At 34.5% G+C, this 21,420-nt stretch overlaps 1 protein-coding gene across 1 annotated transcript in view; it reads left to right on the plus strand.

Annotated features, from left to right (window-relative positions):
• The first annotated feature begins 11,031 nt into the window (after positions 1-11,031).
• The window catches only part of Cad89D (cadherin 89D), a 68,023-nt gene continuing 57,634 nt past the window's right edge, over positions 11,032-21,420 (plus strand). The window contains exon 1 of the mRNA XM_089639397.1: positions 11,032-11,501. Within this exon, the coding sequence (XP_089495523.1) occupies positions 11,405-11,501 (97 nt within the window). The 5' untranslated portion in view covers positions 11,032-11,404. The remainder of the gene's footprint in view (positions 11,502-21,420) is intronic.

The raw sequence follows: 21,420 nt of genomic DNA on the forward strand, positions 1-21,420 counted from the left end.
ATTTATTACAGGAAGATCAACGTTTTCCAATTTAATACTATACACTAATGATATCGTTAATACCTTTAACGCATCATATCAAACTGACTCCATTTATACTGACTTCAATAAAGCATTTGATAAAGTAAATCACAGAATCTTAATACGTAAATTTAAATTGTTTTGAGTCAGAGGGAGTATTTTAGAATGGTGTAAGAGTTATCTGTTGGGAAGTTATTTAGCAGTAAAAGTGGATTCATTCACTTCTTTCAAATTTGCGGCTTCAAGCGGAGTACCGCATGGATCTTATTTGGGCCCAATATTATTTACTTTGTTCATCATGACATAGTAAATATTTTTGACAAGTCAAAGTTCTGTTATTTTCCGATGATCTGAAGATCTACACAATAATAATTAAAGATGATAATGATTGCACTATTTTGAAGTTGAACTTGAATAAACTTTTCTTATGGTGTTCGGAAAATAATACGAACCTAAATATAAGTAAATGCCAGATTATTTTTCAAAGGTAAAAATCCTCAAATATGATTTAAGATTTTCACGGCCAAAAGTATTTTTGCTATTTGTTTTTGGGGTGTTATGCCGTGTTGCGCATAACACCCCAAAACTCCTCCTCTAAAAAACTCCTTCTTTAGCCAACGTTTCGGACAGCATTGCAGTGTCCATCATCAGGGCAGATGTGTTTTAGCGCAACACGGCATAACACCCCAAAAACAAATAGCAAAAAAAGGTAAAAATCCTCTTCATTTTTCTTATTTAATTAATGGTATCTTATCTTATATAATCTTGGTATCTTATTCCACGAGAGTCTGCAGTTTAACTTACACATCGATGAAACTACAAGCGATGCAATGAAAATGCTCGGTTTTATTTTGAAAAAGGGGGCAAATTTAAAAAATGTGTTAACTTTAAAACATCTATATTGCTCATTAACTAACTAACTAACCATAACGCCGTTTTCACTCCCATCTTCGCTCATTCGCTCTACATGCCCAAACCATCTAAGCGTCCCTTTCTTAATCTTAGTACGAAGTAAATTAGAATATAATTAAACAGTATGGTCACCGTACTGCAAAGTCCATTATCAAGCCTTAGAAAAGGTACAAATTAAATTCCTTCGGTACATCAATTTTAAAATGAATATTTCCATCGAATAAATTATATTAACTTACGTACCGAAACCAGATTTCTCAAACTCAGATAGAAGAGTTTTAACTGCTATATTATTTTTATTCAAAATTATCTAATCTCTAATTGAATTATTGGAATTAATTTATGGATGTACCTGCCAGACAAACTCGAAGCAGACACTTTTAAATGTAACAATATCCTCAATACTAACTACTCTATTTATTCACCAATTCCAAGAATTCATCACCGCGCAAACAAACACTGTGAACTTATTGATAATTTTGTGAGTTTCAGAAGTGAGTTTTAACTCGTATATTATTTAGCTTTTAAAAAAAGTCTTGTCTCTGTACCTTCCAACGTTTAAATCACATACTCCATAGGTTATTTGTTTTTTGGACGCATATTAATGACTGTATGCATGTACGGACATATTTTATGCTTGTATTATACTTTTTATTTATTTATTACAACATAATACATAATATAATTGATAACAAATATATAATGTATTATTCCCAGTGAGTTTACAAAACTCATTTCGAGTTTTCGTGAGAGGATAATGTATGTATGTACAAATGTACAATGAACATATTTACTTGATATTTTAAACTTTGCCTTATTTACAATATCAGGTGTTATTAATTGGATTTGATGTTAATCTTAGTATTAGCAATTGATTTTTTTTATATAACTTTATCTTTGCTATTATCCATGTATTTTGTTACACTTACCCACATTAACTGTCAATTTCCTCTGTAAAAGCCCGAAAGGGCGTTAAAGAATAGTAAATAAATAAAGAAAAAAAAATATTTGTTAAATCTGCATTTACTATGCATACTTTGTGTATTGGGAACTCTTTGAAAAGGTAAAAGGTTCTTCTTATAATTGTGTTTATTTACGTTACAATAAAAACGGATTTAGCTTCACCGTTCATTAATCGAGAGTTGGTAATTCTCTGGTTCTAGAAGCTTGTTCCCTGTCAATATAATACACAAGTACCTGTTACACTCTAGCGACATCTGACGGACTCTGAAGTAAGCTTTATGACTAGCGCCATCTATCGATTAAATAATCAACCTTATTACCACACATCACTATATTTATATGGAAAAATTAGAAAATTAGGCAACATGAATGACAGTTAATCATATTTTTTGGAGAACACAATGGCAAATTATATAAGATATTATACATCAACCCTATAAGAAGATATTCTATCTAATAAATATAAAGTTTTTTTTTGTTGTATTAGGCAATTCACCCTAAAGAGAGTGCTATGTGAAATATAAAGTTAATTCTCTATTTGTGGCAGACGGGCGGCAGGCGGGCGGCGGGTAGGCGGGCGGCCGGCGCCGGGCGGCTTGGATTTGTTTTGTATACGAATCTACAGTTTTATTTTGAGGTTTATCAAATTAGTCAGGTAAAATAAACATAGCACGAAAGTAATAAAAATAACTGTTTCATGTCAAAAATACACATTTACAATGTCGTAATCTTTAAGGTTTGAAACAAATAGCATTTAAACTATAATTCTTTCAGAAATAATGTTTTAAAATTCGCCATACTATGTAGTCGAAAATACGTCCGTCACTACCAGTGTTAATTTGAATGAATATTGAAATTCATTTACGATATTCTGGCAAATGACTGTAAACAGTGAATTGAACTGATGTTATTACTAAAGAACAAATCTTTATGCGTTAAAATATTTGTTATTCGAGTAGAAATTGTTAATATCTCACCTTAACTGAAGTAATCAATGACGGAAGAAATTCTATGAAACTCACAATCAGCAGATGCCAAAATATTTATCAAATCTACAGTTAATTCCGAGATTGATGAAAATTTGCACACTTGGCCTTCAAAACAAGAGGAACATCATTGTATTTGATTATTATTAGATTTCGACTAAAGCCCGGGCAACGCCAGGGACTCCAGCTAATGTAAAATATACACAAAAAGCAATTACATATAAATTTCCTCGTCAAAACCATAATACTGGTGATAATTTCATGTGTAGATATATTTTAATAAGAAGCAGATACTTTGTGATGTGACATTACATTTAAAAATATAATACCTAGTGTAATAATGATTTTAACAAAGTTAATATTTTAATGGTAATTTTTACAGTGTATCATTTTCATATCATAAACTGTTTTTTTCCAAATGCTTTTCTCCCTGCAGGAAGATACGCAAGTAAAAAACGGAAATGTAAGTGCAGCAGGACCACCGAAGCGAAAAGGTTGCAGCCCAAAGATGAAAAAATGAAATATTTACATTCAGTAAATCATAATGGCATAACAGAGTAAAAAGTTCAGAACTTTTTTTTTTCTTTTCCCTGTCATTTGGAGGAAGTTTTTTTTATCCAGTTAAGAATTTTTCATCATAAAACACATTAATGTAACCTTAAATCAGTCAAGTAAATACAAAAATCATATGGTTAATAGTAATAAGGCTAAATGAGCCGCATTACTAGTTAAAAGAGTATTGTTATAAGCCCTAGCTAGTTAGAGGATTACGAAAGAATCCATTAAATCAAAAAAGTATATAATTTCTTTGATTTGGCAAAATTGTCCACAGTGTATCTCCCGCAACATGAAGCTAATTTTAATGAACCAAACAAAACGCTGATTCCCGATATATTCAAGCATGAAACTAAATGCTCAGTTTTGTATGTCCTATTGACATTTTAGTCAATGCTAATTAAACATAAAAAAAGTCACATAAAAAACACTCTTCTGACCATTTCGCGCCACCGGATATCTCGTATGTGTCTAGTATATATAGGTACTTTCAGCTAACACGCGGGGGTCCGTTTTCCAAACGTTTCTTCAAAAATACCGACAAACATGTTGAGCAAATTAATAATCTCACTCTGCTCCAAAAACATAATATTTTAAATTGTCCTTCGAAAAGTTTTTAGAAATATAACGGGATAGTATTGTTTAAATATTTTTTAGGAATCTATTGCGCTCTCTGAGGTATACAAGTATGTGTGCAGAATAAATATGTATGGAAATTTGCATAAAGATAAAAAACGGGCTTCATTAAAATTCTCCACATCATAACGAAAACAAAAAGATTCATTGTATATATAAACAGGGTTAGGGTTTTTTTATAAATGCTCGTAAACCAAGATTTCCCCTTCTGACTCCTCTTCATACGAAATAAGAACAATAAATGTAAAACAAATAAAATAAAATACAAAACACTACAACAAAGTAGATTTTTGATTTGAAAATTTTTCTTGGGTGTTTGTTTATATTATTGGGTGTTATTTTGGTATTATATACAGTGGGTGAATATAATACAGGCTTCTCATTTATCATTCGAGTGAACCAGAGATGTGCAAAATGGGTACCCAAAACCATTTGAAAATGCAAAATGTAAAATGGTTTTTAGAAAGCATTTCAAATGCAAAATGCAAAATACCTATTTTCAAAATGCATTAAAAATTCAAAATGGTTTCTCAGGCCAAACAATTAAAATAATTATAGAATTTTTAAACTGTTTTGTCATTTAATAATGGACATCAATGTAGAACAAACATATTACATGATGGTAAATCAAAAAATGCCACGACTACGGATTATGAACCACAAAAAATTTGCGCGGGACTAATGTTGCCAACGTAAAAACATAGAAACTGCTATTTTATATTTAATATTACAGCGTCATGGCCCCATGTTCAGTATTTGAATCAGTATTTTTTGTAATGGTATCACTCAATTGCCAGGGCTCCTACCAGGGAGCAACTTGACAAATGTAAATTATCTCTCATAGCGAGGTTGAGGACCGACTGATATTTGGGGCTTATGAAAAAAAGATGAGTGGAGAAAGTAGGAAGAATGTTGCAAAAAAGCATTTCAAATGGAAAATGCATTGAGTAAAGCATTTAAAATGCAAAATTCAAAATGTTTTTTAGAAAAACATTTAAAATGCAAAATGGAAAATACCCATTTTGAAGTTATGTTGGAGTGAACACGCGCTTAAGACGTGTTATACGATGTTCATAATAATAATACTATACTATCCACCTACAATTATTTCTGGATACATTTATTTTTACTAAAGTGAAACATCTTTGGCAACTAAACGGGGGGTAAAACTAGTAGCAAGGACGGGACGACGCTCTTGCACGGAATCTAGCTTCATTCGGCAAGCCTCGTGACTCGTCAGTTCATTCCACTCGGTGCCGGCGGCCCCCAAAACTAGTGGCTTGACGGGATGACGCTTCATTCGCCAAACTCATCCGTTTTGGATGTTTCACATCTGCCAGTCCAGTGCCATCGTCCCGTGATGGCTATTCAAATTTCGTTTATGTAAATCTCTTTTCAACCGTCTGGAGCCAGTGAGTCTATGGCTTCCTCAATGGTATGTTGTGAGGCTGAACGAAGTGAGGAGGGGAAGGCGATGGAGAAGAGAAGGAAGTATCTGGTTATTCAGATTTGGTCACCAAACATTTGAAGCAACGTTTCAGTTCTGAATGGTGGTCTTTCACCATGGCAATACGGAGACTAGTATATTGGATATGATAGTAGTGTACTATCTTCCACTCTGGAACGTACCGCAAATACACTATTAAATATTATTTTTAAATTATTTGTATCACGACATGAATAAATTAAATAAAATTTACATTAGAAAAATATCTAATAGCAAATTTACAGGTCGCTAACAACCGTACGGAAAGTTCCCTTAACTAGTAATTGTGTGTTTGGTCCAATGATATATTAAGGGGGTGATAAAGTACGCAATAAGTTTAAAGCGTTTTATATAATTCCCTATAGTCCAGTAACTATGTAAATCAGACCTTGCGTCAGATCTGGTAGTAATAGTAATGAATATTCCAAGTTTCCGACCTCGAGAACGACCTCGTAACGCAACATTTTCATAAATCAAGAAATCAGTTTTTGGCGATAAAAACCCTGAATAAATAGTTTTTGATTTTAACCATTGTGTTTTAGTTTGTAGTTTTTGATTTTAACCACAGGTTCCTATTTTTATAATTTTGTGATAATCTACTGTTACCAGCTCTGTACCGTTTATGTTAAGTATGTTATGTTTATGTTATGTTATGCTTATGCTTATGTTATGTTATGTTTATGTTATGTTATATTTATGTTATGTTGTGTTTATGTTATGTTTTTTTATTTATGTTACGATATGTTATGTTTTGTTGTTTTATCAATGTTGTTTTGTCAATCATGTCAATTTTATCCTGTAATTTGTTGTATTTATTAATAAGAAAAATGTTGTAATGTATGGCCAAGATCACTCTTAATGGGTGAAAGCCAATATAAAGAATAAAAAAAAAAAAAAAAAAACCATTGTGTGCGCTTTCAAATCAAACTAAATTAACAACAATTTGAGCCAAAAATTGTAACTGTAGACTCAATAGTTTCCAAAATACAGCTTTTAAAAATTTATCAAATTTTTCGAACTCACGATTTTTTTAATTATTTTGTTTTTTTTTTGGGAAATGCCCCCCCCCCCCATATTCCAATGTACGCTGAATAAGTTTGAGGGGACCTAAAGATAAACCACTCCCTAAATTTGTCATATTTTTCATTTCTAGCCCTGTTCATTTCGTTACATTGTCGAAACCTCGTCTAAACGTTTCATGACCATAAACCCCTATCTTTTCCTCTCCATCTATGTCAAAATTTCTGAAATGGACGATATTTATCAGAGTATTGTTTCGCTCCCTTTACTTATTGGGTGGGAATCTCATGAAAGAAAATGAGAAAAATCATTGATTTCAATTTCAACACATTTATTATAAATTGACTGAAACTTAAAATTAAATGATAATATTAATAATGAAAAACAATAGTAGACCATTATTTAAGTAAATTTTGCGCTCTTGAAAGGGCCCGGTTTCTTCACTGGAAACAGCTGCAGCAGGATCGTTGATGTCTTCTGTGAGATCTCTCTTTCATCCTCCAGCATTTCAATATCGTGCAGATCATCGCTTTCTGGGCAGTGGAAATCTACTTCGAGTGCGACGTCTGGCGTACTATCGCATGAGGCCCCGCTGCAGTGGCTGCAGACTAAAGAGCACTTTAGACCACTATATCTGCCTATCATCCCCTCCCCCTATCTCTTCCCACCACTCCATCCCCTTGACCTTGGTCAGCTCTCGTAGAATATCAGTCCACGTCAGCGGTTGGAGAAGCTACTCTCAACAATTACATGGCTCTACAGATTGGAGGGGAATCAATGCTAACAGCAATTGGTAAAAACTTCCAAGTGAAATTGAACGTAAAAACAGTCCCTTTTTTCAGCTGTAAGAACTATTGTTGATGATGTTAGAAAGGTAACTGTCATAAAAATCATAAAAAAGAATTCACGTCATAAAGCGCACCTTGTATATGGGGAAATTCTTACATATTGTTATTTAGTTAATTATTTCGCTTTTTTGAAAATACAGGGCTGACCCTGCCCACATCCCCACATACATCCGTCAGTGGACACTGTACAGTAGTGGACAGTACACCAGACACCGGGCACTGCACTGCACACATCCTCACATACATCCGTCAGTGGACACTGTACAGTAGTGGACAGTACACCGGACACCGGGCACTGCACTGCACACATCCCCACATACATCCGTCAGTGGACACTGTACAGTAGTGGACAGTACACCGGACACCGGGCACTGCACTGCACACATCCCCACATACATCCGTCAGTGGACATTGTACAGTAGTGGACAGTACACCGGACACCGGGAACTGCACTGCACACATCCCCACATACATCCGTCAGTGGACACTGTACAGTAGTGGACAGTACACCGGACACCGGGCACTGCACTGCACACATCCCCACATACATCCGTCAGTGGACACTGTACAGTAGTGGACAGTACACCGGACACCGGGCACTGCACTGCACACATCCCCACATACATCCGTCAGTGGACACTGTACAGTAGTGGACAGTACACCGGACACCGGGCACTGCACTGCACACATCCCCACATACATCCGTCAGTGGACATTGTACAGTAGTGGACAGTACACCGGACACCGGGCACTGCACTGCACACATCCCCACATACATCCGTCAGTGGACACTGTACAGTAGTGGACAGTACACCGGACACCGGGCACTGCACTGCACACATCCCCACATACATCCGTCAGTGGACACTGTACAGTAGTGGACAGTACACCGGACACCGGGCACTGCACTGCACACATCCCCACATACATCCGTCAGTGGACACTGTACAGTAGTGGACAGTACACCGGACACCGGGCACTGCACTGCACACATCCCCACATACATCCGTCAGTGGACACTGTACAGTAGTGGACAGTACACCGGATACCGGGCACTGCACTGCACACATCCCCCACGTGCGGCGAACAGAGCATTGCCCCGATCTCGAACGACCTACCACAACGTAGCTGAACAGCTCAAGCGCTCAAGCGGCAAGGGCAGGTAGGAAATCAGTCGGGAGCTAATTACGATCATAATACATTATAACTAATTCCTAAACCTACGATTGTGTATATTGATCGACTGGTGCCAAGGTATCGCCCCTCCAAACACTTTCTTCAGATGCCATTTCTCTAGCTCATCTGTTTTTTCTAAACGACGAATTATCAAGTGATAATTCCAAACGACGGTTGCCAATCGCGGGGTCGCTAGAGTTCACCAATGTTTTGTAATAATTTTTAACAAATGTCAAACTTCAATGGTAACGAGAAATACAATAAAGCGTTATGATTATAGTTAATGTCAAATTTTGTTTGTCTTGACGTGGTACTTCTCTAAGTGAGACAGGTAGAATTAACATTAATAATGCATCAAATGTATGTAATATATAAGCTCACACAATTAGTTGTTCTCTTGAAGTCCACGATTTCTGTGCCTAATTTAGGCATAGGTTCATTAATTACATAATTTATTTTTTTTGTACAATATTTTAGATTTCTTAGTACAATTTAGTAATGTTGGCCTCACTGGGTGGCTTACTTCTGCTGAGGCCTCCATTTTATAGTAAAAAAATATTTAAAATAAATTTAAAGCGTATTTATATATATAATGTGGGTAAAGAAAAAAATAAGATTAAGATAAATTTAAACTAAAAATATAGATTTAAAATTAAAGTAATATAAAATTTAAAAAAATATATATTTAAATAAAATGAAATAAAGTAAAAAATCGGTATATTTATGTTTTATGATGTGTGTTTATGAGAGATGTGTGTTATATATTGGTTTTGTTTGTAACGTGTAGGTTTTATTATTTTATGTTAAGAAATTTTGGTAATATTGTCTTTTTTTTGTTCTTTTATCCATTTTGTAATTTTGCGTTTAAATTTATTTTTGTTTTCCTCAATTTTATTTTCAAGTATTAAGACTGTTGACAGTTTTTATGTTTTCTTTTTACGCTTGTCAAACTAACTGGTCTGTTAGTGATATTTTGAATATTTAGAAATTTGTTTTTTTGGTCAAAAATGTAGTTTAGTAGTGTTTTAACGTATAATTGGCGTATTTCTAGTACGTCCCAACTTTTGAATATTTGGTCTGTATCAGTCAGTCTATGTTTTTTTAGTATTACCTTTATGGTCGTTTTCTGTGCGATTTCTAATCAATGGATAACCGAGTTTGTGGTTCCTCCCCAAGCAATATTTCCATATTCTATAATTGATTGGCAAAGTGCAAAAAATATTTATTCAATTTTTTTTATTTTATATATGTTTCTGATGTTTAGGAAAAAAATGAGTTATTTGAGATTGATTTATTGAGGCTTTACTACAACAGGACTGGGTCGATGATATAATATTTTATTATATTATTGATATTATAATTATTACGATAAATTAAATGGAGCTTGCTTTAATAATCAACAATTAAACCTTATACTTTTTAATGTAGCTATAACTCTATGGTTATTCAATAAAAATAAATTAAACAACGTTACTTTGTCTGAAAACCTATATTTTTATAATTTACGACAGTTGGTTTTGGAAATACTCAGTAAAATATATAAATATATAAAAAATACTCAATCACTAAAAAATATTATCGTACAGTCCACATGTTCCCTTTTACCGTCCATTCCACGTCCTCCCCTCATTCTTCACTAATCCCTTCACCCCCATTTCAACACTTCATAGTTTAACATGCAAAACTAACATATGTTCACCCATTGTTTTGTACGGTTAAGTAAGTATATTTTGTCTCGAGGAAGGAGCGGTTGTTCCGAAACCGGTCGGCGTACATAAAAACAATGATTTAAATAAAGTAACATTGTTTCACTTAATTAACCACTAAGCTAATTCAGTTGGGTAAGGTGTTCCGAATTAAGATGCATGCAGCTATTTCGAATTAAAGATGAAAAAAATTCATTCGAAAATTCAACTGGGTGGCCACAGACGGGCATTGAAGGACAATAGTGAACGGGCAATATCAGTTTATTGTTGCCCGGTGTAATGTCAACACCGCCATGTTAATGAATAAAAATGAACATGAATTTTTGGATATAGAAAATTTATCCGTCAACTTAAAATAAGTAAAAAAAATTCTTTAATATGCGTAATTTTTTTCAAGAATAAAAAAGCAGCAAAATTGCTCTACTATTTTACGTGCATTTGTTCACCAGCGTGTAGACATAATTATAAAAAATATTATAATTTTATTTACCAGCATTTTTCGGAAATATTAGGTAGGTAGATATTATTGAAATAAATTTAAAGATGTTTAACAAAACAAAAAGTAGATCTCATTTAATAATCTGCGCGCCACTGGTGTGGAGCCAGTGGAGAAAGAGAGAGCTGTCAATGGTTGTGAGGTGGGAGGGGGGGGGAGGGGCGGGATGGCTCTCGGAGTCAGTACCCGCGAGCATCAGACAGATACCGCTACAGTCTACACTCACTACGTAGCCAGTTAGTGCTAATCCACCAGTTAGTTACCTGTTACCATAGCATCACTTCACCGTGCACTACTCAAATAATATAGCATTTCAAATAATAATACAATATTGTTTGCTTGAATGATGTAAACGGTATGCTCGTTTTGCATGGGATTAGTGTTTGGTTGGAGTGGAAGCAAGAAGTGTTGATTAGAGCTTGCGCCCAGCCTGGCTGTCCAGAATAAACTCACCTGACTCAACTCAGTAGATTTGTCGCGTAGCCAGGCTTCGGTTTCGTCGGAGAATTAGTTAGCTACATTAGCTTTTATTGTAAAGTGATAAAGTAATGTGTGGCCACTAACCAAGGTTCGGAAGTGCCAGTGGACATGTGAGTGCGATGGGCGCCATGTCAGGAACCTCAATAAGTAAGGGGAGGGAGAGGATCAGCTATGCCTTCTTCCTCTACTGCGCCTGTCTGCTGCGGACCGTCGGGGGTAAGTTAAGTAGCGAGTACCTACACACTCCAATCAGAGGGATGATTGATGATGCCAGAACTATGTCGTTCAGAATTTACTTACAACTTATTATTTATTAGGTAGTATGCATTGTGAGGTATCACAACTTTACAATACAATTTTACCAACTAAGCTAGTTAAATCAGCTAGAACACAAATTAGTCGTTTTTAGTCATACGTTGTGAGAAATTACTTTTTCGTCAGTAGTAAAATAAATGTATTATATTTTTGATTGTTGATAGTTTTAATTAGTTGGTTAACAAGTATCTGGTAATAACTTATTAAGTTCCTAAATATATGTACATAAAGGCATAATATTCAAAAGAGGAAAATAATCGGTCGGTGGCCGAGTTGACATCGCGCTTGGGTCCCACTCGGGCGTAGTGTGTTCAATTCCTCGGCTGGCTAAGTCCTCCATCACAACAAAAGCAACATTTTCAGCTTACTGTGGTGGTAGTAGGAGATTTTCAAATATTGTCAGGTTATTCGTAACCCGGGAATGTTTGTCTTTCTTTAAAAAAAAAAAAAAATTAAGAAAATCCTACAAGTCACGAAAAGATAGGTCCTTTTCAGAATTACGTTAATTTATTTACGTGGCATGCTGAACATATTTCTAGACTGGTAATAATTCAATAGGATTGTGTTAAAAATAACACATACTTTATACCCTCTATTCCTTGAGTAAATACGAAAGGAATATGACACTTAATTTAATTTATTAGATTCTGGCCTGTAAGAGAAATCGCTTTAAATTAAGCATCCTAAAATAATCATTCATTAAACGATATATATACTTTTTATACTTATATACTTTTCAGGCCTTAGTTGTAATTTTACAACCTTGCTGGGCTAAAAGTACTTGAGAGTTATTTTCTAATTTCTTATGCAAATTCCCCGGTTAAAATAATAATATTTACGATGAATTAATTTATTTACATAATACATAGAAAGGTTCCCATTTTCTCAATATTTATAATATAGGATCCTGATATGTCAACCTAATAATATTTCAATAATTGAAGGGTTACTTACTATACACTTATTAAAGCAGTATCTATAACATGCCTACTTCTTATTGCATTACGACGATAAAAGTATTCATGATGTGCGCACAGTAGAAAAATGTGAGCTTTACTGGTAACGGAATCAAAATGCTGTGAGGAAAGCGGAACTATATAAATCAACAGGACTGGCTTGGTCAATAAAGTATTTAATTCAACTATCCTCTATTCATTTTCGAAAGATTTTAACATCAATATTGCCAGACAGTTAATAATAATATGCGATGTATTTGTAATTTTATGTTAAAAAGTGACAATTGTTAGCTGAAAGTTTCAAACATTTATTTGTCCAAATAAATTAAAACAAAGAAAGTTTGTTGTATTTAGCGAACCACTTGAATTTAACTCAGTAATACAATATGAACAAGGAAATAATGCAAATAAATGAAAAAAAACAATTCTTTTTGACGCATAGCATCATCATGGTGTATTAAAAACAATTGATTTATTTTTTATACATACTCGTACATTGTTATGTACGAGTATGTATAAAAATACCCACGGATATCTTTTTGATCCAGGATTCTTTTTTTAAGGAAATTAAAGAAGAAAAATGAAATTGAAAAAAAAATTGAATACACCTGCTGTATGAAAAATGTGGCAAAAAAAAGAGTTATATGGTGACTGATAAAATTTATCTCTGCGCCCCTGAGGTGATATCTCACAAAAGCGGGGCTATTCAAAGTGTCCGATAAATAAATAAATAAAATAAATTGATTTGTGGTAATCAATCACTATATGACTCGAATAATTTTTGTTGTTTGTTTTTGGGGTGTTATGCCGTGTTGCGCTAACTCCTTCTTTAGCCGACGTTTCGGACAGCGTTGCAGTGTCCATCATCAGGGCAGATCCGGTAGATCCGAAGATGTGTGTCACATATCTTCGGATCTACCGGATCTGCCCTGATGATGGACACTGCAACGCTGTCCGAAACGTCGGCTAAAGAAGGAGTTAGCGCAACACGGCATAACACCCCAAAAACAAACAACAAAAATGCTTTTGGCCGTGAGAATCTAAAAACTTACAACACAGCGAATAATGTTGGCCAATCAATTTTTCGTATTATAAGAATCGATAAATAAATATTTTTGATTGAAAAACTAAATATTTGGCTAAAGGCGGTTACTAGTAGATATAAAAGCAGCCCTGTTCTAAACTAAAGGCGGATACGAATATAAAAGTGGCCCTGCGCTAAACTAAATATGTGGCTAAAGGCGGATACTAATATAAAAGCGGCCCTGCACTAAACTGCCACTGAGCGGAACAAGATGCTTACTAGTATTATAATACAAATGCAATGGTCCGACTGCGCGCGGTAAGTATCGCGAGTGGCTCCATACTACTTCTTACCTGCTCTATAATAATAACCATCAACGTAGGTAGCTGTAAGATTTGAACGCAAGTAAAGTGCGTCTGCTACTTCCAGAAGTGCCAGCCTGCCATCAGCCATCAGCCGGCTACCGGCAGGCAGACCCGCTACATTACGTGTGGTAGAAGCACGCGCACTCCACCGTGGAATCAGTGCACAATATGTGAATGTAACCTACTTGGCACAATGCGCAATGTGTACCTGTCTGATGTACAACTAATTTTAATTTTTCAAATATGAGAAAACAAAGGATATAGTTAAGTTAAGGGAACAAATTTTAAAATCCTTCTTTTTTTTTTTATAGTGAATACCTCACAAGAGTCCCAACTGCTCCCGTCTGGAGCCAGTGAGACTATGGCATCCCCAATTGGGGGATGTTGTGAGGCTGAAGGTAAGTGGGGAAGGGAAGAGGAAGGTGGGGAAGTACCTGGCTATTCAGATCTAGTCACTAAACACGGCTAAAGCCATTTGGAGCAACGTTTCAATTCTGAATGGTGGTCTTACACCAGGGCGATACTGGTAGTATCTTCCACTCTGGAACGTGCCGCAAATATACTTTATATTATTTTAATTAATTAATTGTGAAATAACACAAATTAATCAAATAAAATTTATTTGCGCACGCCGGGTTCGAACCCGTGACCTTCGGAATGGCAGTCCAATGCGTTACCACTGGACTATGCCGGCCGTCAAATTCGGATTACATACAAGGTATAAAATGAAGAAAACTCCAACGTCATATCCATGTCACGTCATGGCAGACAATAAATACGAGATTAGCGATATTATTATGGGAGAGAATCAAAATTTACAAGACTGGAACTTATGTTCCAGTTATGTTATATATTAACTTATGTTGCAAGATGTTCGAGTAGCAGCACGATAAAGAGTGCCATGATGATAGTCCAACTCCAGTGGTGATGTTTCATTCATGGAGTCTTATGTATATGAGAGCACTATTATAGTACCTACACCTACGGGATAAAACTTTAACATGTTTAAATAGTTCCAAGACCCCTAGTTTCAAGACTTTTGCACTAAGCAAAGTTTTTGTCCAAATGTGAGGTTGATCAATGATGTTGGGTCGTCTGTCTGCAGTCGAGCGTCCTGCGACTCCAAACCCACACCGGACTCTTATACATTGTTGACCACCTATCGATGTCTCTTCGCAAACTGTGCATGACTCTGTTAGCTAATTTTTCTTCCGGGTGGAGTTCTAAACCAATAGGTGTTGTTAGTAAATTTATCAATTTCTTGAAAGATAACATTTTCAATTGAATTAGACCTTGACAGAAGCGCATAGTATCGCAGTAGAAATGCTCGTGGTGTAGCTTGAACTGCTTCTCACGGAAACAATGGTATCTGTTCCACATTCTGCTAAGAGCATTACCCATCACTGACACCTGCCCTGCCCCACCTTCCTACCTACAAGTACCTCTGCCTGTCTCCAATCTACAGTAGGCTTCTTTACTGCTATTCGAAACAATACAAAACAATGCAATTATTCCTGTCATATATACCTACCTATCAAACACATCACCCGGTATTCAGTATCATAATATGTAGAGATTGATTAAAAAATCATAGATTGCACCAAAAACTTTATGATAAAAAAGATTGAAAGGCATTGAAGACAACTGTATTTTATTTCTGTGACAATCATAAATCATTTACAAAAAGAAATCCCTTTATCTTTCTTGCATAATTTCCTTCCTCGAAAGTAAGTGCTTTTGCAATATATAGTTATAATTTTAAGATTATATCGCTTCATCATACAAATTTGCATTAGAGAAAGTTTGAGGGTGGGACGAAAAGATTGGCTGAGACGTAATATTACGATGCATGGAGCCTAATTATTTTTAGTTTCTATCAAACATTACGAACCTAAGACTTATTCGGAAAAGTCTTCCTCGTGGACAGATACTCGTAAACAAAAACCATAACGAATTCCAGAAGGTGTGCAAAATGTATAATGCAATACAAGACATTCCATAATTTAGGGTACAACAAAAAATAAACTGTAAAGAAGTTAAAAACATTAGTTAGAATTACGGAAATTGTCGTTAATAGTCTCCAGGGAAGACCATCGGGTGGGACTCCATCCAGACGGCCATGGCAGCGATGATGGTATTCGTGGATTGAATTATATTATTATATATATTGATAGACTTCGCCTAAGCTTCCCATGTGGTGGCGGAGAAGTGTTTACTTGCTCACTTGAAAGAAACATTATCTCGGTTGGCGGAATAGTTGGCGATATACGAATGTACATTTTTGTATGTGACTTTTAGATAATGCCATTTTGATTTAGTTTAATTTACCCACAGTTTTGGTGTATACAGCAAAGCGCAGAATGCGTTCAACAGTATCTTTTTAACGTTTTTGCAAAAAAAAGGGAAAACGACTTGACAGCATACCGGCTATAACAGATATCGCTCTTCTTTATCTCTCCATATCCCCAATGTCCTTCAGGTCATCTATGATAATTAAATACAATATTTCCCGGCGTAACTCAATAACTGATGGTGGTTTATACATTATTTGTTTTGTAGCTTTGTGAAGTTTATAATTAATAATTAAAAACGTTGCCACAAAAGTCTGCACACCGCGGTTGAATGGCCCGTGCAGTAGTAGACTAGAGCCCAGAACTAGATGGAGTAGATAGGTAGTCAGGTACCTACCTGATGGAGTACCTTCCTCACTGTTTCTCGACTGGACCGATCCCCGTTCCCACACTTTCTACCAAATAATTGAACACCCGAAGTTAATTTGAATTTTATCGTCTTGTCGTTATATTGTTGCTTCATTTCGCTGAGGAAACATCGCCGCGGTGACTTGGAAAACTTGTATAAATAGTTTGTTTATCGTTAAACTAGCTCAGAGAGGAACATTAGTCAATAGGCCAGTGTAAAATACCAATCTAATTAAAACCATAACTACCAACCACTGGACTGGGAAAAAATATATTTAGCAACACTTTTCCGAAGGTTTTTATGGAGCACCTACCGATTTTTGACCAATTTTTGCTAGCAAAAATACCAAAAAAAATGCAGTTCTCCGATTGGCATCACAAATCACCATACAATTATAATAAAAACATCCAAATTATGTTAAATAAACATAATATTCATTTAGCCTACTTTGTATTACCACGGAGAGGGAAATGTTAATATTAGTCATTATTTAGCGAAGATTAAAACATGGAAAACTGTAAAAGTTTGTTGTAAGGTTATTAAATTAATAAATTAATGATTTTTAGATACCATCTTCTGTTGAATCTAAAAAATCGTAAACCTTTAAAAGGAATTAGTTTAACCATTTGTAAAAGAGCCGAGGGAGCAATAATAAACGTAAAATCTCGAAAATATTTCTATCGCGGTCAACATTTGGCTAAGGAAAAGAGGTTTTTAATACAACATATGTATAGGTATTCCCACTCGCTTGTGGAAAACTGTGGCTGAATTTGCTGAAAGTAGGTACCTGCACCAAAACTCGGATTACCAGTGGCCTCGGAAAGAGCATCCATGAAAGAGACTAAAAAGAAAAGCGTTCATAAGTCTGTAGAAAACGAAAATGTTAGTTCATCAGTATTATGTTACTGCTCAAGATAAACGGAAGAAAACCATTTAAAAAGGAGGAAATATTTAAAATAAATATCATATACGCTAATAGTTCTTTACACATATGATAACAATATTTATAATTGCGTGATTTATTAATCGCTGTGTTAAATAAAAAATCAAATCTAGTTTTTTTACAACTTTATTTATCTAATATATTGTATTACATCTTACAACGAGACTTACAAACTCTTATAACTAATGACTTACAAAACTAGTGAATTTGAACAATGTCTTATTGCTTCCGATTTCTTACTACTTACACTTATATCCAAATTAATTATAATACACATAATATTTATCTGACTCTCTGAGCTGAACGTTCAACTATTAACTTGCTTTTGATTGCACGAATATCACAATATTTTTCGCTCATTGATTCATAGATTAATTAATGTGCCTCTCTCCACAAGTACGTTTATTTTTTTAATTGAACTTAATCTGACTTAACAAATTACAATTAAAAATGGATATAACTCTAAGTTAGATGAAATTATTTTATAAAAAATACATAAATAAGTTACTTATTTTATATATTTATCCTGCACAAAAAGATCAGGATGGTAAAAATGGAGGAAAATAACCACAAAGTTTCTAATTCTATAATATAGAATTTTCCAAATTCAATCCTGTCATTTTTTATATTATTATATGAAATATCAATACAAATTGAAAATATCTCCCGAGTAAAAATAAATGCCGCCGACGGGAATTGAACCCGTACCTTCTGATGTCCGGTCAGACGCTCTGGACAACTGAGCCACGTGGGCTTATTTCCAAAACGCCAAATAATTCAATATGTACTAGTACTCCAAACAACAATTACTGCTTATTAATGCATAAAACTTTGTCTTATAAACATTAGTTTATCATTAAAAATATATAAATTAAAACGATAGATATATTAAAATGAATAAATCTAAAGTCTATTAACTAAATTGTAAAGATTGTTAATAATTATTTTATACAGTTACCTACTTTGAAGTTACCTAATTTAATTTAAGAGTATGAGAGCTTAAAAAGGTAATTTTTTAATTTATCCTTGAATTCTGTTGGAATTGTTATGGATCAGTTCCGTGGGGATTTTATTCGGCCCAGATGCTCCGAAAGCGCGATCACCAAACTTAGTATTTGCCTTTAGTTGATGATGTTGCTGATTTAAGATTTGACTGCCTTACACCAGAAAAAGTGTAAAGAATAGGCTAAACATCATTAACAATCAAAAAATATTTTTAAATTACCCTTTGTTAAATATATTCCCTTAAAAAATGTCCTATTACCCCTTCCTTAGGGCTTTCTGTGTGGAGATATTTTTTTAATCAATGTACATTTGTACATACGAGTACTATCGAACTTTTATCAATTCCGTTTAAATTTAGACCCGCGATTCAAAACGACAATGCTATTTTAGAATGGGTTGTTTCATAAAATTTGAATAATAATTCATCAAATTTAAACGTTCATTTTTTGGTTCTGTGAAAGTCCTATTCAAGTTTTTATATTGTTACAGGTTAGTTGCTTGACAAAACTGAAATAATCTTTGACAGAACTTGAAAATTAACTTTAAAATTTGAAAAATTGTTCAAATTCTCCGAAACAACCCTCCGCACAGTGTTTCGTTTCATACAAGCTAGACGGAAAAAAACTCTTTTATAATTATAAAGTGTTTGGAACCCTCTTGTGGGGAGTATTTAGTCTGAATGTATTGAAAATTTGGGTTGAAAGTGATTAATTTAATTTTTTTCTCAAAAAAAAAAATCGGAAAAAAATCTTTTAAGTAATTAATATAATATTAATACCGTATTTGAAGTTTTTAAAGAAAGCAAATTTAAACAATAAAAATTATGTGTATTTTGAGAATAATAAATAGGTAAAAGCCCCGTCAGAAAATATAATACAAATCACGAAACAATTGCAAAAGTATAAATAAATGATAAAAATAGCTAAAAAATAATCAAAACAATCATTATTACTAATCTAGGAAAACAAGTTTAGTCATAGTCATATTTAGCAACAGAACTTAATAAAAACAAGTATTAGTTGCAGAAAGTACTGTCAGAAAATAAAATAATAATATCAAAAGTTATACAAGAACAACAACGAAACAAAAAATTATTACTTATCGAATAAATTGCTATCGGAGTCATTTGGGGCGAGAGAAATTAACTGCACATAAACATCTTAAATTTTTTTAAGACAGAGTACAGGACCAATAGATTTGTGAGAAAGTGCTTAAACATAATGCTTATTGAAACTAGATGCTATCTGAGTTATTTTCAGAGGAGTCATCAGATCGAAAACATTGTGTTCTTGACTCGGAATTGGGTGGAACAAGTAAATTTAACACTTGAAGTGAGCTCGTTTTTTTTCTTGGAACCTCTCTAAAACTATTTATTATTGGATATGATGTAATTAATTGCATGGTTAACATATCTCTGTTTGTTGATGTTTGGTCGATTTTTCTGGTGTGCAATTGCCTAAATCTTCTACAGTCTTTATTTTTTTTATTAATTATTTTATTATTTTAGTCGAGGAAGGGATTGAATTTTGCCAAATTACTAAATTCGGGTCATCATTCAGTCTCAATTGAATGAGAACGAATGACTAACAAATAAAAATTCATCAGTTGCGTGTTCCGTGCGAAATTTCTGTTTATAAGTACTATGTCCTGAGCTTCCATCCCCACCCCACTTGCAAATTAGGATTAGAGTAGAACCCGAAGGAGCTCTTTCTTTTATAACTTGCGATTGAACATTAAGCAAACGTTCCACAGTGTGATTCAATATCGCCTGTAATTGAATTTCTGCACGAGTTTCGCTAATTGTGATGAATTTCTCGCTCGGACCACATGCTTCTTTTGCTTTTCTCAAGCTATAAAATGACGGATATAGGTAATGGCCGGCTTTTATGTCGTTTCTACGCATGACTTTGTATGGATGCGAAGTTAGTTTGCAATCTACATAAACACTTAGCGCTTCTTCGATGGTTAATGTGCTCTGTTCCTTTAATTGTCGACATACTTTTGCCACTTAATCAGAAGAGCTTCCGAGATTTCCTTCAGGAGATCGGCAACGGTACGTTTTCCAGTTGCATGAACCAACATCTGTGCAGCAAACGAAAGTTCGATAGATGTTCTCGTATTCACTAAGTTACACACTTTCATTCTTTTACTTCGATCACTGCACGCCTCAAAATCCTTTGCGGGCCTTCCAGTGGATGTAGATGGCTGATTTGTGTCCAATTGAGAATTTTCGCGTAAATCTTCAATTACAAAAACGTTTTCACTGGCTTGAAGCCACTCACTAAATTTAACAACAAATCTTTCGAGAATTCGAGAGGCTGCGATCCACTTTTTGGTTATATTCAAAGATATTAACTGTACTTGGCTTTTCAAATTTTTTTCACTGCTTGCACTGAGGATTTTGACGTTCAAATTTACTTAAAATATGATTATATATTCCCTGAAACCTTTCTTTCTTGGGTCAACTTCTCTGAGTTGAGAGAGCTGAGTTTGTACACTCCATCTGCTTCCAGAGGAAACTTAGTCTTTGCAGATCTCAGACCTCAACCTCTGGTTGTGACAAAGTTTATATAAGCCAGACAGAGCGGACGATTTCCAAAAGGATAGCAGAACATTTTCGTGCTTGTAAACTTGGCCACCCTGATAAATCGGCAATCGCCGAACACTTAATTGAAACCGGCCATTACTTTGGATTTGCTCCCGAGGTCCTGGGAAGACCCAAAACTTATAGATCACGCCTGATTATGGAGGCAATTGAAATCTACAAAAATCCATTTAATATCAATAGAGACGACGGAGCTAAGCTCAACAGCTCTTGGTATCCGGT

Source organism: Hesperophylax consimilis, chromosome 14, assembly GCF_061612785.1.
Source record: "Hesperophylax consimilis isolate HC1 chromosome 14, BYU_Hcon_1.0, whole genome shotgun sequence".
Taxonomy (NCBI): Eukaryota; Metazoa; Arthropoda; class Insecta; order Trichoptera; family Limnephilidae; genus Hesperophylax; species Hesperophylax consimilis.